Consider the following 14,062-nt stretch of genomic DNA (forward strand, 5'->3'; position numbering starts at 1 on the left):
AACTGCAATTCCGGACATGCAAGCTAAGACAAAACCATAGGCAAGTCCAACAACAAAGAGAAACTTTATTTTATGGAGAAGGAGAAAGTTGGAAGGAATCATTTTAAAGGAAACTTTATTGGAGAAAAGCAAGAGTTCAGGGTGATGATGGTTTTCCACTGGCTGAGTTACCAGAGTAGTGGATTTCTTCCCAAGTTGCAATGTGTATCATTCCCTGTTGGGCCCTGTATTGATGATGTTCCTGTTGAGTATTCTTATGCTGAGTCTGCAATCGACAACTTTTCTATTATTTTTAAAAAAGATTTTATTTATTTATTTGACAGAGAGAGAGAGATCACAAGTAGGCAGAGAGGCAGTCAGAGAGAGGGGGAAGCAGGTTGCCTGCTGAGCAGAGTCCAATGCGGGGCTGGATCTGAGGACCCTGGGACCAGGACTTGAGCCAAAGGCAGAAGCTTAACCTATTGAGCCACCCAGGCTCCCTCAATTTTCCTGTTATTGACTATGGGTGCTATGGGCTCCCCTTTCTAGCCTCCGAACTCCATTTAGAGATTTCCTTTAATGATCTTCAAAAAACCACCTTGTAGATTTAGGTAAAAGTATACTTGTCCTATAGAGAGTGAACAGTAGCTGGCACACCTGCCGAGAAGTGAGTCAAACAGCCAGGATCAAGGATGATGGTTTGCAAAGAAAACTTCACTTCCTTCTGTAATGAGCCCAGTTTTAAATTGGGAAGTGAAGACCAAGAAAGCTTTTACTTAATGTGCAAACATATCTTAAGATGCATCATGAAGCACGTGATTAAAAAGTCCCCAAGGAGCTCTTCCTCCCAGCCCTCTCATGCTGGCCGAGTTGTGGATCTTGGTGCGGGAGAGCCCCTGGAAGCAGGAAACGAGCCGGGAAGCCCCGGCCTCCGGGGACTGGCGGCGGCCGCAAGGGGCGCGGCTTTTCGTGCACTAGGAGGCAGCACCACGCCGAGGAAACCGCACCGGATCCTCCAGCAGGATGTGCAGCCTGGGGCTGGCGGGTGTCTTCGCCCGCCGGGCGTCCCCTACCTGAAAAGTAGGCGCGAGCAAAGCAGTGTAGTGGCGGGGCAGATTCATTGATTAATGCCCTTCAGCTTTTTGGCCTTCGGGGGACAATCACTAGGCGTTCGCGAAAGCCAATTTGCTTCCCCTCTCGCTCCCACAAACCTTAAGAGAGCCGTGCGGCGCGGTTGGCCTCGCAGACCCGGGCCAGTCCCGCCAAGGGATACCCTAAGTTCTCTTAAAGCCCTGCCGTGGCTCGCGGACGCGCGGCGCGCGGGGAACTACAGTTTCCAGAGTGCCCTGCGGCGACGGGCGGAGCCGCGGAGCGCCCGCAGCCAATTAAGGGGTCTCCGGGCGCTGCCGGGGAGCGGCAGGTGGAGCCCGGCCGTGGGTGGGCTCGGGGCCAGGTCCCGGGAACGCGTCCCGGGGCTAGCTGGCTGGGCGGGAGTGCGGCGCTAGCGGGGCGGGTAGTGGGGAGGCGGCCCCGGGGACGCGACCGAGCGGGGGCGGGGACCGTGGCCGCCTGCGCGGTTCCGGGTGCTCCCGCCGCGCGCAGCCCGGGGCGCACTTGACCGGGGTCTGGCTGCGGGGAAGGGCGGGTCTGGGGAGAACCCCCGAGCGCGGCGGCGTCCTCCAGCTCCTCCTCCTCGCGGCCGCGGGAGCCACAGCCCGAACCCGAGCCCGAGCGGGAGCCGGCACCACCTCGCCCCCCGGCTCGCGCGCCCCCAGCCATGGCTTTCGCCAATTTCCGCCGCATCCTGCGCCTGTCTACATTCGAGAAGAGAAAGTCCCGTGAATATGAGCACGTCCGCCGGGACGTGGACCCCAACGAGGTGTGGGAGATCGTGGGCGAGCTGGGCGACGGCGCCTTCGGAAAGGTTTACAAGGTAGGGGCGCTAGGGATGGGTGGCCCTGGGCGCATGGAGCGGCTCCGGAAGGAAGGGACGCCGGCCGGGTTCAGCCCTGGCCCCGGCTCCGGAGGATGCAGAGGAGCTGCCGGTCTTGAACTCGGGGTCCCGCGCTCCGCCCTGGGGACCATCACTCAGCCCGGCTGGTCCCTGCGTGGTGGGCGCCCCCTCTGGGCACCACCGCTGCCCTAGCTCCGTTCCTGAGTACTTCCTGTGCCTCCGGCACCGCACTCGGCGCCGCAGGGGGAGACAAAGGGGGCGCTTATAGGACCTTGGCGTCCGAGAAGACGCAGCCGCCGTAAAACTGATTCTAGGCATACTTTTAAGACAGGCCACACAGATGCTGTGAGAATGCAAAGGAGTGGAGACAGAAACTCGCCGAGTCTGGAAGGGTTGGGATCGGTGGAGTTGGGGACACACCTGAAAATAGGCCAGAGCCAGGAAAACGGGTGGCTCGAGAGTGAGGGGTTAGGCTTGAAAAGGTGGGCTCCGGACCGGGCGGGAGGAAGGGGGAGGTCAGGGCTCTGGGAATATTGCGCTGCGGGGATCGGATTTGATTGTGTGTGTGTGAGTCACAGCTGGGGAGCTTTCCAGTGTTCAGTCACCTTTCCCTGGAGGAATAAGGGGGCAGAAAGCTTTTGTGGAGGCATGGGTGGGGCAGAGCTGATTAATTCTAGACGCGTTTGCAGCGGGTCATTGTCTGGTTGCTGCTCCTGTGAACCAATGCTGAGTTGCTGAGCGGTGTTCGGGACGCAAACACAGAGGGCTTGACTCCACCCTTTCCCTGATGTACCCCCCCCCCGCCCCCCGCCCCCCGCCCCCCGCCCCGGGGAACCTTTACTGAGAGAATCCCCCATGTTGAGCTGCTGTGTAACTCCAGGAGGGATCTTCGCTCCTGAGACACGGGCCCACTCTCCTTGGGGCTCCAGTAGCTTGTCCACCACTGTGACCCCAGGGTTGCCGTTTTAGGAGGCTGGGCCACGGTGGGGCGGGGGTGGTGGTGGTGGTGGTTCTCTAGGCCCACGTGGTCAGGACTTGCTCTCCACCTTGAAAGTGGTCTAGAACCTAGTTAGGGAATTGTAGTCCCTGGAGGAGTGGCATTAGCATCACCTGGGAGCTCATTAGGAATGCGGAATGGCTGGTCCCACCCCAGCCCTGCTAAGTTAGAGTCTACATCTTAACAAGATGCTCAGGTGATTGCTAAGCACAGTAACTTTAGAGAAGTACTGCTCCTGTAGGCAGTTTTGAGGCCAACCAGACCCCTGGGGTGCCTGTTTGTTGCCTTACCATCTCCCTTCTGAGCCCGCATTTCCTGTTACAGTGGAACGCCCACTGGAGCAGAGGTCCTGGGGTTGGAGAAGCAGGGCTCTGTAATCGCTCACACCTGTGCCTTTTGGGCTGCCTTGATTGGCCACCCTTCTCTTCTTGAGGGCTCTGCAGGTATCTGAGGCATAGTTTCTCTACCCTTCCCAGCGTGGCATCTTGCCTTCTCCAGACACACCCTGCCCTTCCAGATGTGCCCTGACCATCATAAGGGCAGCTGGACCCTTGGTCAGCTTACTACATCTTCCTTTCTCCAGAAGGTTCAGTTGGTGTTCTTAGGGCATATTGTTGTCTTGCACTGATACTTTTTCTCCCATAGGGGCTGGCTTTCCCTGGCAGTCTTGTTCTCTTTCGGTGTATCCTGGCTCCATATGGTTCATCCCCTTCCTCCCTCCCTCCCTTCCTTCCTTCCTTCATTTCATTTGCTTTTGTTTAGAGAGTGAGAGAGCAAGCATGGGAGCATTGGTGTGAGGTGAAGGGGGGGTGGTCACCGTAAGGGGAGTTGGCAGAGGGGAAGGGAGAGAATCTCAAAGAGACTGTGCTGAGTACAGAGCCCAAACAGGGCTGAATCTTGGGACCCAAGATTATGACCTGAGCTGAAACCAAGAGTTGGTCACTGGAAACACTGAGCCACTCAGGCGCCCCTTGTTTTCTTTTAAGCCTAAATGCAGAACTTTACTTTTATGCTGGTAAGATTTCCCCTTGTCAGTTTCGCTTGTCATTTCCGCCTCCCTTAGCCCTGTAAAACTCCTCTGGTATTCTGGAGGTCTCATACAAAGGAGTGCATCTGATTCACAAGTTATCTTGTCCCCTGGTTGTCCAGGCCAAGTGGACCCTTTTTAAGAGAATCTAGTTCCCAATGCTGTGTGTTGGCTGCAGCACAGCTCCCCCCCCACCCCCATCACCTCGGAACCTGTGATTTTTCTCATAACTAAGACAAGGGAGAGCTAAAGCAAGAGAGCTGTGTGTGATGGCTGATACACCCAGACAATATATCACATCACCTGCCTGGCCTTGGGGTGTGACCCGCTCCTCCAACCCAACCTCATGTTATATGCGAGGATACTGGGGCCCCCAGAGAAGGGACTAGAACCTAAGGCTCTGAGCTTCAGTTACCCACTATGGAAGACCCACCGTGGATTGAAGATCCCTGTCACCCATGCTTCCCCTCTGAAAAGCTGCTTGCTCAGCCTCTTGAAGTTCAAGTTGAATAAGGTAGTGCTTTACTAAAGACTCTTGTCAGTGACCATAACTCCTTTCCACTTCATTGTTCCTTGGCATGGCCACCAGGGCAGCAAAGGCCAGAAGTTCCATCTAGGTTTTATGGCTGGGACCGTAAAATGTTGACATGGTGCCTGGGCAGCTGGCTGGCTGTGAACTGGAGGGGTCATGGCCAGCACCATCTCTTCCCTCTGTTCTCCTGGCAGCCAGCATGGGGACGTCCTTCCCGAGGACTTCCCTGGTGTACGCAGCCTTAGAAATCTCAATTTGTCATGTGCTTGTTAGGACAGGACTCTGACTGCAGATTTCCTGATGAAGGTCTTGCAGAAGCTCAGAGTTGAAACATTAGCAGCCTCGAGTCTGGAGTCCCCTTTCTCCTCTTCTCCCTGATGAACCAGTGAACTGTTGGCCTCAGGAGACAAAGAGGAGGATAGGGTTCATTCTGGGTGGTGTCAAGGTCATTCTTACCTAATCCTTATGCCATGCAAATTGATTTCAGAAGAAAATAATTTCTAGCTCATGACTTAATACACAGCAAATGTTACTCTCTCTATATATATGTAGTTTCAAAATTCTTGTCCTGTATCATTTCAGAATGCTTCTTAAAAATCCTCTTTATTCTGAAGACAAGGTAGAAAGGGGCGGGAGGGTTTGATGTTGAGTGGAACAAAGCTGCCTCTGAGCAGGACGGGCTTTCTGTTAGAGCAGCAGGGCAGGCACTCACGTGCTGAGCACGCAGTGAGCTAACATCAAGAGTTGGGTTAGCAGGCTGAGATGATTTTTCTGCCTTTTTTTCTCTCCTTTTTAAAGATTTTATTTTTAAGTAATCTCTACACCCAACATGGGGCTTGAACTCACAATCCTGAGACCAGGAGTCACCTGCCTCACAGACTGAGCCAGCCAGGTGCCCCATTTTTCCGCTTCTTGAAAATTACTTTGGTTTTGATCTTATGTTACCTTTAAGCTGTTAAGAGGTGTATGGTCTTGCAAAATTGGGAGTAAACAAAGAAAATTTTTTTTAGGTAAAGGGAAGAACATCACCCTAAGTCCCATCAATTGCTCTTGACATGTTGTTATATTTCCTTACAGACTTAATCGTTTTTTTACGGTGAAAAAAATGTTTTAATGCAGAGTTGTTATCTCACATACCTACAGTGTTTTATACCATCTTTCATTCCTGAAATGTCTTTTGGTATTATTCTAAATGCTTCTGCATACCTTCTGGGATGGCTCAGTGCTGCCTTGGTCTTAATCTTATTGGATATTCAACTTAAAAAAAATTTATTAGAGACAATCCAAACACATTATCATCATTAATTCTAGCCATTCTTGTGAGTACATACATACTGACATTTGCCCTCAAGACATTTGCCCAAATCCTGAACTACAGAGCTTAGGGAAGGAAGACAGAAAATATAAAAGAAAGCCAATAGGCTCACAGGCTGAAAAGTTAAGCAGAGCCCAGATGTGGTCTCCAAATACAATTTTCCATGAAATGAGACTATGACTCGTTGGGGAAGTGCTTTCTAGATCTAAGACAAAAAATGTCTGTCCTCACATCAATGTCTGTGTCAAGGTTTGAAACAGAATAGAGAATGTGTACAGATGGTAAGTATGCACATATAAAGATGCTCAACGTCATCATCAGTCATCAGGGAAATGTATATAAAAACCACTGAATCAGTTTGGATAGGTTAGGTTATGCTACAATAAAAAAAAAAAAAACCATCTAAGGTGCTAAGGGCAGAGCACTGAAAAACTGCAGCAGGAGCCCACTTAAAAAAGAAAAAAGATAGGAATCTGAAAAAATCGGGGGTACAGTTGTACACAAGTTTATAGGTAAGAAATACAAGCATATCACACAAACTCCAGCACTGTAGGATGAGAATGTGTTGGCTGCTGTGGCCACGGGGGCGGGACCCGTGGCTGCAGGGGAAGCGTCGGTGGGAGGAGGGTTATCTGAAGTCAGGCACTAAGTGGGACCCCAGACGTGGCCCTGACAGATGTTGGAGGGGCGTGCCTGTGCGTCGTGAGCACATCTTCGCCGCTCGGTTCAGCTGGGCGCAGTGTTCTGTGTTCATCTCGTGTTTCTGGTCCCCAAAACTGCACCCAAGCCGACGGGAATTCAGTGCTTAGATGAAATTGTTCTGTGATGTGTTAGTGGTGTTGGGACAACATTGGCATCTCCAAAGTGAGCCTTAGAGCACAGCTGTGCATTGATGAGCAGGTCTGCTAGTGAAGTTCTTCTTGTGTTTTAAATCCTGTTTTAGGCTCGACGCTCAGAAGGGAATTACTGAATTCCTACAGAAGGACGGAAGTCTTTGCTTCTCCGAGGGTGGATTTTTAAAAACAATCGAGAGAAGTTGGTAGGGTCTCCCTTTTGCCCCTTGTTCTGGTCGAGGGCCAATCAGCAAGTCCTCTGGGGCCCTGGGTGGGTCCGCCCTCCTTGGGGGCCTCAGGTGCCCTCCAGCCCAGAGACCCATTGTTAACCTTCACCCTTCAAGTGCCAGTTAGATACCGCTGGTTCAGACAAAGCAGAGGTCCAGTGAGGCAGGAGCCAGCTGTCAGGCCTTCCGCTCCTCCTGGCCCAGGCCCTGCGTTCACCTCCTCTCCTGCCCATAGTTGTAAGGCCTGGGTTTCTGCTTCCTCTGGGGCTGCCCAGGGCTGGGCCTCTGCGCCTCCTCCTCCGGAAAGAGATCTGCCCCCAGGCAGTAACCTTATTTCCGCTCAGCCTGGTGTTTTTAAATAGAAGTCCGTGCTATTGTGAGTGGGTTCCTGGCTTGGTCCTAAACTCCAGTGGCCTGAGCTTCCTGGGGTGTTGCCGACCTCAGAGGGTCCACTTCAGCAGCTGATTTAAAACTAGGACTATTTCTAGCGGGCTCCAGAGCAGGCCCTGGCGACGGTAACTCAACAACTACGCAGATCCCCAGCCCTCACTTGCATACGGGGTCCCCTGGCCTCCCAAGGTTACCCAGACCAGGGGACACTCCCAGGGTTGCCTGCCCCACACCCTGCAGAAAACAGCTGTGCATGGTCACTCCCAGTTCCAGCTGCTGGTCAAGGCAGTAGGATGGGGTGGTTAAGGGAAGGAATTTGGGGCCCAGGAGGATCTGGGTTTCAAGCAGAGCTGGGGACATTGCACTCTGAGCTTCAGGCTCTTATCTGTAAAAGGACAGGATAATCCCGGGGTGAGGAGGGCTAAAGGAGCTGAGGAAGGACCATCCCTTTAGCATCTGATCCCCACTCAGGAAGTGGGCAAGAAAGGAAGATACTTTGTTATTGTTGATGCTTGTGGTATCAAAAAGAGAAGGCCGTGGCTGGTTACTGCTGCTTCCCTGGGGACAAGGAAGAAATAGTGTTTATAGGGGTGCCTGGGAGGCTCAGTTGGTTAAGCGGCTGCCTTTGGCTTGGAGCATGATCCCGGGGTCCTAGGATGGAGCTAAAATCTTCAAAGAAAAGAAATAATGTTTATAGTGAGACCCAACCAGTGTGAGTTTGCATTTCGGTGAGTCACAGATAAAGACAACACCAGGTGAACTTGTCACACAAAGGAAACTTGGAGCAAATAAGGACATCATGGGATTACCTTCTAAAGCTGAGAGTCCCTGGGCGAGAGGGTGAATGGGTTCCTTTCGTCGAGGGTTAGGATGAGTATTTAGAAAGGGAACCTTGTCACTGTACGTAGAGGCGGGCATAGGGTCGTGCACGCACCTTACAGAAAAACGCCTGTACAGACAGGGTATGTGATGTTCTGGAGGCTTGTGCCTCTCCTTGGGTGGACATTTTCATATTTGCATGAGGGGAAGGTTAACTGTCCATCACTGCATGGCCTCTCTGTGGTCTGTCTGCATAGGCGTGAGTCAGGGGGTCAGCTCCAGCTGATTGCGGGGGGGGGGGGGTCATTGTGCTGGCTGTCGTCATTGCTTGAGGGGTGGTTTCGGTTCCCATCACAGGATGCCGTGTCCACCATGTCTTTTGCCGGAGTGAAGAGATCAGCTGGAAGGAAGAGCCTCAGGAAAAAGGAGGGACATAGGTGGGCATGTACAGGCAGCTGAACAGTAAAGGTCTGGTGTTGGGGTCCAGCTGGTGAAGGTAGCTTGTCTCACACTGGGGCTTCCCCACCTTGGTACTGTTGACATTTGGGTGGGAATTCTTTGTGGAGGGGGTGCTGACCCACACATGATACGATGTTAGCAGTATCCTTAGCTTCTAGTCATTAGAAATATCGCCAGTGCTGGTACCTCCTCCCCCTCCCCACTAGCTGTGCCAGCTGATAATGTCTCCGGGCATCGCTACATGTCCCGTGGGGGGCAGACTTGTTCACGCTCAGCACTCTTGCCTCCTGTAAGCGAACTGGCTTGATTCAGTTGGGCAAAGAGGATTAATTCATGTCTGTGTGACAAGTCCCTGAGTGTGCGGTGAAAGACTCAGGCCTTGCCGCCAGATGGACCAGGGTCCCAATCCTGGCTGTCCCACTTTGCAGCTGTACGAGCTCAGGCGAGTGGCTGGTCTCTGAGCCTGTTCCCTCATGTGTAGGGTGGGGGCTGAGACTAGTGCTCACCCCACACGGAGGGCACAGCATTTGGCTCCCGGGAGGTCCATGTGGCCAGCGTCCTCCTCTACTGTGGGGTGCACAGGGTGCGGGGAGGAGGAGAGGGTTCTGCCAGGTTGACTGAGCTGTAGCAGGACGCAGGCAGGGCTCGTGGGGAAAGGGGAAGGCTGCCACTAGGCAGGCAGGTGGGGTTCTGATAGCAAACTGGAGAGAAGCCTGGCCTGGGAGAGAGGCCATGTAGTGAGGCCTGAGGTTGCCAGTCAGTGGCCTGGGAGGCTGGGACGGCCTGTGGACTGATTTGTGTGGCTTCCCACGGTGGCTGAACCAAATCTGAAGGTCTGGCTAGCATTATGAACTCATATTTCACATAAAAGCCCCCCTTCCCTCTGGCTACCACCAGTGTATTCTCTGTATTTAGGAGTCTGTTTTTGGTTGGTTGGTTGTTTTGTTTTCTGGATTCCACATATAAATGAAATCACATGGCATTTGTCTTTCTCGGACTGACTTCACTTAGCATGATACCGTTAGGCCCGTCCATGTTGTCTCACGTGGCAGATCTCAGTCTTTTTTATGGCTAATAGTAATATATAACACCCCGTCTTTATCCGTTCATCGATTAGCGGACCCGTGAAGTGCTTCCGTATCTGGGCTGTTGTGAATAACGCTGTGGTAGACATTGGGGTGCAGAGGTCTTTCTGAATGAGTGTTTTTGCTTTCTTTGGGTAAATACCTACTAGTGGAAATACTGGGCTGTGTGATATCACTATTTTTCTCGATTTAAAAAATATATATTTATTTATTTAGAGTGCGTGCAGGGTTGGGGGTAGGGGGACAGGGCAGAGGGAGAGGGAGAGAATCTCAAGTGGACTCTCTGCTGAGCATGAAGCCCATCATGGGGCTTGATCTCCGAACCCTGAGGTCATGACCTGAGCCGAAATCAAGAGTTGGACGCTTAACCGACTGAGCCACTCAGGCGCCCTGCTATCTCTGTAATTGTTTGAGGGACCTCCATAATCTTCTCCACAGTGGGCTGCACTGATTTACATTCTCACCAGCAGTGTGCGCCGTGTCCTCACCAACACTTGTTGATTCTTGTGTATTTGATGCAGGACATTCTGACCTGTGTGAGGTGGTATCTCTTTGTGGTTTTGATTTGCATTTCCCTGATGATGAGTGATGATGAGCATCTTTTCATGTGTCTGTCGGCCACCTGTTTAATAGTTTATTTTATTTAACCTAATATATCCAAAGTATCATTTGCAGCATATGATAATCAATATAGAATAAAAAAACAGATTTTTAAAAAATGTTTTTGTGTTTAAGTAATCTCTGTGCCCAATGTGGGGCTTGAACTCACAACCCTGAGATCTGGAGTTGCACGCTCTACTGATAGTGCTGGCCAGGTGCCCCGGAAGAAATATTTAATATTCTTATTCCATACTAAGTCTTTGAAATGGGTTTGTGTTTTGTGTTTATGACACGTCTCGGTCTGGACTAGCCCTGTTTCAGGTGCCCCAGATGACCTGTGGCCACTGTGCTGCCTGGTGCAAATCTGGCCCTGCTGCTCGCCCCCACCTTGGGCCCTCCTCCTGGCTCCCTCTGTACATCTCAGTTGCCTCCTCGAGTCCGGTGGTCAGGGGACTTGGGAGCTGGGCGTGGCTGGAGGGGCTGGCCAGGGCAGGGTCAGATCAAGAATACTTTGTGGGGCCAAGTCAAGAAAACCTTGAATGCCAAGCCAAGGAATTTGGTTGTGATGGTTTTGAGCTCAGCTAATGTCCTGCTTGCCCTGAGTCCCCAGGGCCTGACCAGGTCGGCCTTGTGCGGGGAACTCTTTTTGGAGGGTCACCAGAGTGGGGGAGTGAGGGAATTCCAGAGCCAGTTTTCCTGGCTGCCCAAGGCCAGGATGGCCACTGATGAGTGAAGGGTAGGACAGCGTGGCCACACCCCAGTGACAACAGCAGGTGGGGGTAGGAGGGAAGGCCAGAGTTGTAGTCAGGCCCCCATCAAAACCAAGGGAGAGGAAGTAACTGATGGAAGGCAACCAACCCAAGAACAAGATTTTGTACGTGGGTGGGAGGCAGGGAAGATTCTAGAGAGATGGTCTCTAGAGGGATGGTCGTGAGGAGGAGGCAAGAAAGCAGAGAGGGTGAGAAGGGAAGGAAAACTCCTCTATTTCCCAGGGATTAGAGATGGCACCGGTACTTGGATGAGTTTCTGGAGTCAAAGTCTGTCTCTGCCTCTTGTGGGTTGTGGGATCCTGCAAAAAATACTTAAGCATGCCCCTGTGTCTTTAGCTACAAAGTGGCACTGGGAATGGGACCACATCATAGGGGGACTGGAGGGTGAAACAACCCATGGAAACCACTTGGCTCAGGACCTTGGGAAAGCCCAAATAAGCGTTAGCCATTAGAGTGATTAACTGAGCACCTACTGTATGTCAGGCACTGTGGGTTCCAAGGTGAACAAAGTGAGCGCGAAGTTGCTCTCACGTGTTCATCATTTATGCTTCTGCTAGCCCCCTGAAAGGCAGAGGCTAGCATCCTCACTCCACACCCGATGAAACAGGCCCAGAAAGGCACACACTGGTTGATTTGCTTAGGCTCACACAGCTTTTCCATGGCAAGGCCTGCACTTGACCCTAGAAGTCTCTGGCTAGGAGCCTGTGCTTTTCTCTTGTACAGTATGGAGGGAAAGACAAAGCGGGTGAGGAGAGGACGCAGGTCCCTTCAGTGTGGTGTCTCCCTGCGGCCTTGGTGTTTCTACGCCCTCCTTCCTAGGCCTGCCTCAACCTCAGCTGGGTCTGAGCCCCTCGAGATGGTGGCAGGAGCCTCTCACACAGAGGAAGTGGTGACGGGTGTAGGCAGGGCTCCGGCTTACAGAGGAAGTGGCAGGGGAAGTGGGTGAGTGTCACGGTGGGGAAGCTGGGTGCTCCTGGCCTCCTGCTGGAGCTCTGGGGGGTGTGGCCCGGCTTGTGCTACAGCATCCTAAGGCTTGGGGTGCTCCTGGGTGCTTCGTCCTCCCTTCCCCTTTCTCCCTGTCCCGTCTTCCTCCCTCCACTGCACTCACCTTCCTCTTCACTCACTTTTTTCCATCCTCCCCTTTCTTTCTACTTTACCCTTCGCTACATTTTTTCTTCCTTTCCCCATAGCTTGCTTGTTTTGTTTTCTTATTAACAGGCAATTACAGAGCCAGAATTCAGGCCCTGAGACTCAAGAGGTTTAACCACATGCTGGTGACTGAAGAGTTAACTCTAGACCGCTTCTGTATGGAAGGTGGGGGGATGGGGCCACTGAGAGGAGTTGAAGGAAGTATATCCCTTTTCTGTCTCAGGACCTTTGCACTAGCTGTTCTCTCTGCCTCTCACTCTTCTACTGCTCTGCACAGCCAGGGCTCCTGCTCATCCTCTGGATCTCAATTCACATGTCCCCTCTCAGAGAGGGCTGCCCTAACCAAGGTGATATCTCTGTGCTGATTTCTTTCAGAGCTCTGGTCACAGACTAGGTTTCTTTCGTGTGTCTACTCGTTTATTTTCTTTCCTCTCTGAAAGATGTAAGGTCCTATGTTTATGGGTAACATAGTAAATGCTCATGGTAGATGCTTAGTTAATTTCTGCTGAAGGAGTGAACAACGAATGAGTAGATGCCAGCCCTACTTTCCCTCCTCGTGGGCAGGCCCAGCACTGTGATTATGAGCTTAGGCAAGTTATCAGTGCTGAGCTTTCTCCTAGTCTCCCTCCTTACTTGCTGTGTGAACTTGGGAAAGTCATCTCACCTCTGTGAGCCTCAGTATCTTGAGCAGTAACACGAAGGATCAAAACAGTGCTTCCCTGAGAGAATTTGGGAAGATTGAGTCACGGCCAGACCTTCCTATAGTGCTCATAATGGAGGGAAAAGGGGAGGTGGCTGTCATTGTGCTGATGATTCTTTCTGGTGATGGACCAGACTGGCTTCCTGAGGGTGGGCATGCAGAGATCCTGGAGGCCCCTGGCTGACCCCCCCCCCCATGTTTGTCATGCTGCTACTTGCATAGAAGTTGGTGTGATGGGTTCCTGGGGGTGAGCCTGGAGCTTATTTCTCTCTCGCTGTGTTATGACGATGAACATGATTCAGTGATAAAGAGGCTCCAAGTTCACGGTCTCCGTTCCGTGCCTGCCCGTGCCCAGTCAGCCGGGGGTGGCTGAGGCCACTGTGGTCGGTGGGAGAGCAGCATTTGTACCCTGAAGGGCGCGCCTGCCTTTGCCCTCCTTCCTGGAAAGCTCCAGCCTGTTTTGTCTGGGAGCCCAGGCCCAATTCTTGGCCTCAGAGGCTGTTGCCACCATCAAAGCTGGCTTTGTCACCCTGAGGCAATGACCCCATCAGAGCTGGCCAGCTTCCCTGGTTGGCCTTGAGAGTCCTTCTACCTTTTTTGTGTGTCTGGGCCCTGCGCGTTTTCAAGCTTCCTTCTTAAGTGCCCTCCACCCCACCCCCACTCTGAGGTGACAGGAAACCTCCTGCTGGCTCCTGTTGACCAAGGAGGGGAGACTGGTGCCTGCATCCCAGAACCAGAGCCAGCTGTGTGCCGAGCCTCTGCTCTGCCTGCTCGCCATTCCCTTGCGGCCAGCACAGCCCTCCTCAGAAGACCCGAGGAGCGCCCCATGCCCCCCCGCTGGAGCCCTGCCTCTGAGGCTCCGCACTTGGTGGCGCCCTTCCCCTCACAAGACCTGGCTTGCCCGTTGTCTCTACTGTATGACTCAGGGCAGGTGATGTTGCCTCAGTTTCCTCTTCTGCAAGATGGGGATCAGTGGAACGGCCTGTAGCTCTGGGAGGCGTTGCCGTGGAAGACTGTTCTGTGATCCAAAGGGCTGTTTGTGACCTCTAGTGAAATGCTACGACAGTCATTGGCAACAGTGCAGAAGGGTACTTACTGTGCAGTGAAATGCCTGATGGGTGTGTGCAGTTTAATCCCACTTTTATGAAGTCGGGAAGCAGGTACTTGCGGCGAGCGAGAGAACACTGAGCACATGTTTCTGGGGAGCTCACTACAGCCTGCTTGGT

The 14,062-nt window shown here is 52.6% G+C and overlaps 1 protein-coding gene across 2 annotated transcripts in view; it reads left to right on the plus strand.

The window, feature by feature from the left end:
• Nucleotides 1–1,387: 1,387 nt before the first annotated feature.
• The window catches only part of STK10 (serine/threonine kinase 10), a 120,464-nt gene continuing 107,789 nt past the window's right edge, over nucleotides 1,388–14,062 (plus strand). Inside the window, exon 1 of one of the 2 annotated variants that reach the window (XM_082726102.1) lies at nucleotides 1,388–1,912. In XM_082726102.1, coding sequence (XP_082582228.1) covers nucleotides 1,757–1,912 — 156 coding nt within the window. In that variant the 5' untranslated portion in view covers nucleotides 1,388–1,756. The remainder of the gene's footprint in view (nucleotides 1,913–14,062) is intronic. The other variant, XM_082726103.1, reaches the window with a different exon arrangement.

The sequence above is a fragment of the Mustela nivalis genome, assembly GCF_964662115.1.
Source record: "Mustela nivalis genome assembly, chromosome: 3".
In the NCBI taxonomy this organism is placed as follows: Eukaryota; Metazoa; Chordata; class Mammalia; order Carnivora; family Mustelidae; genus Mustela; species Mustela nivalis.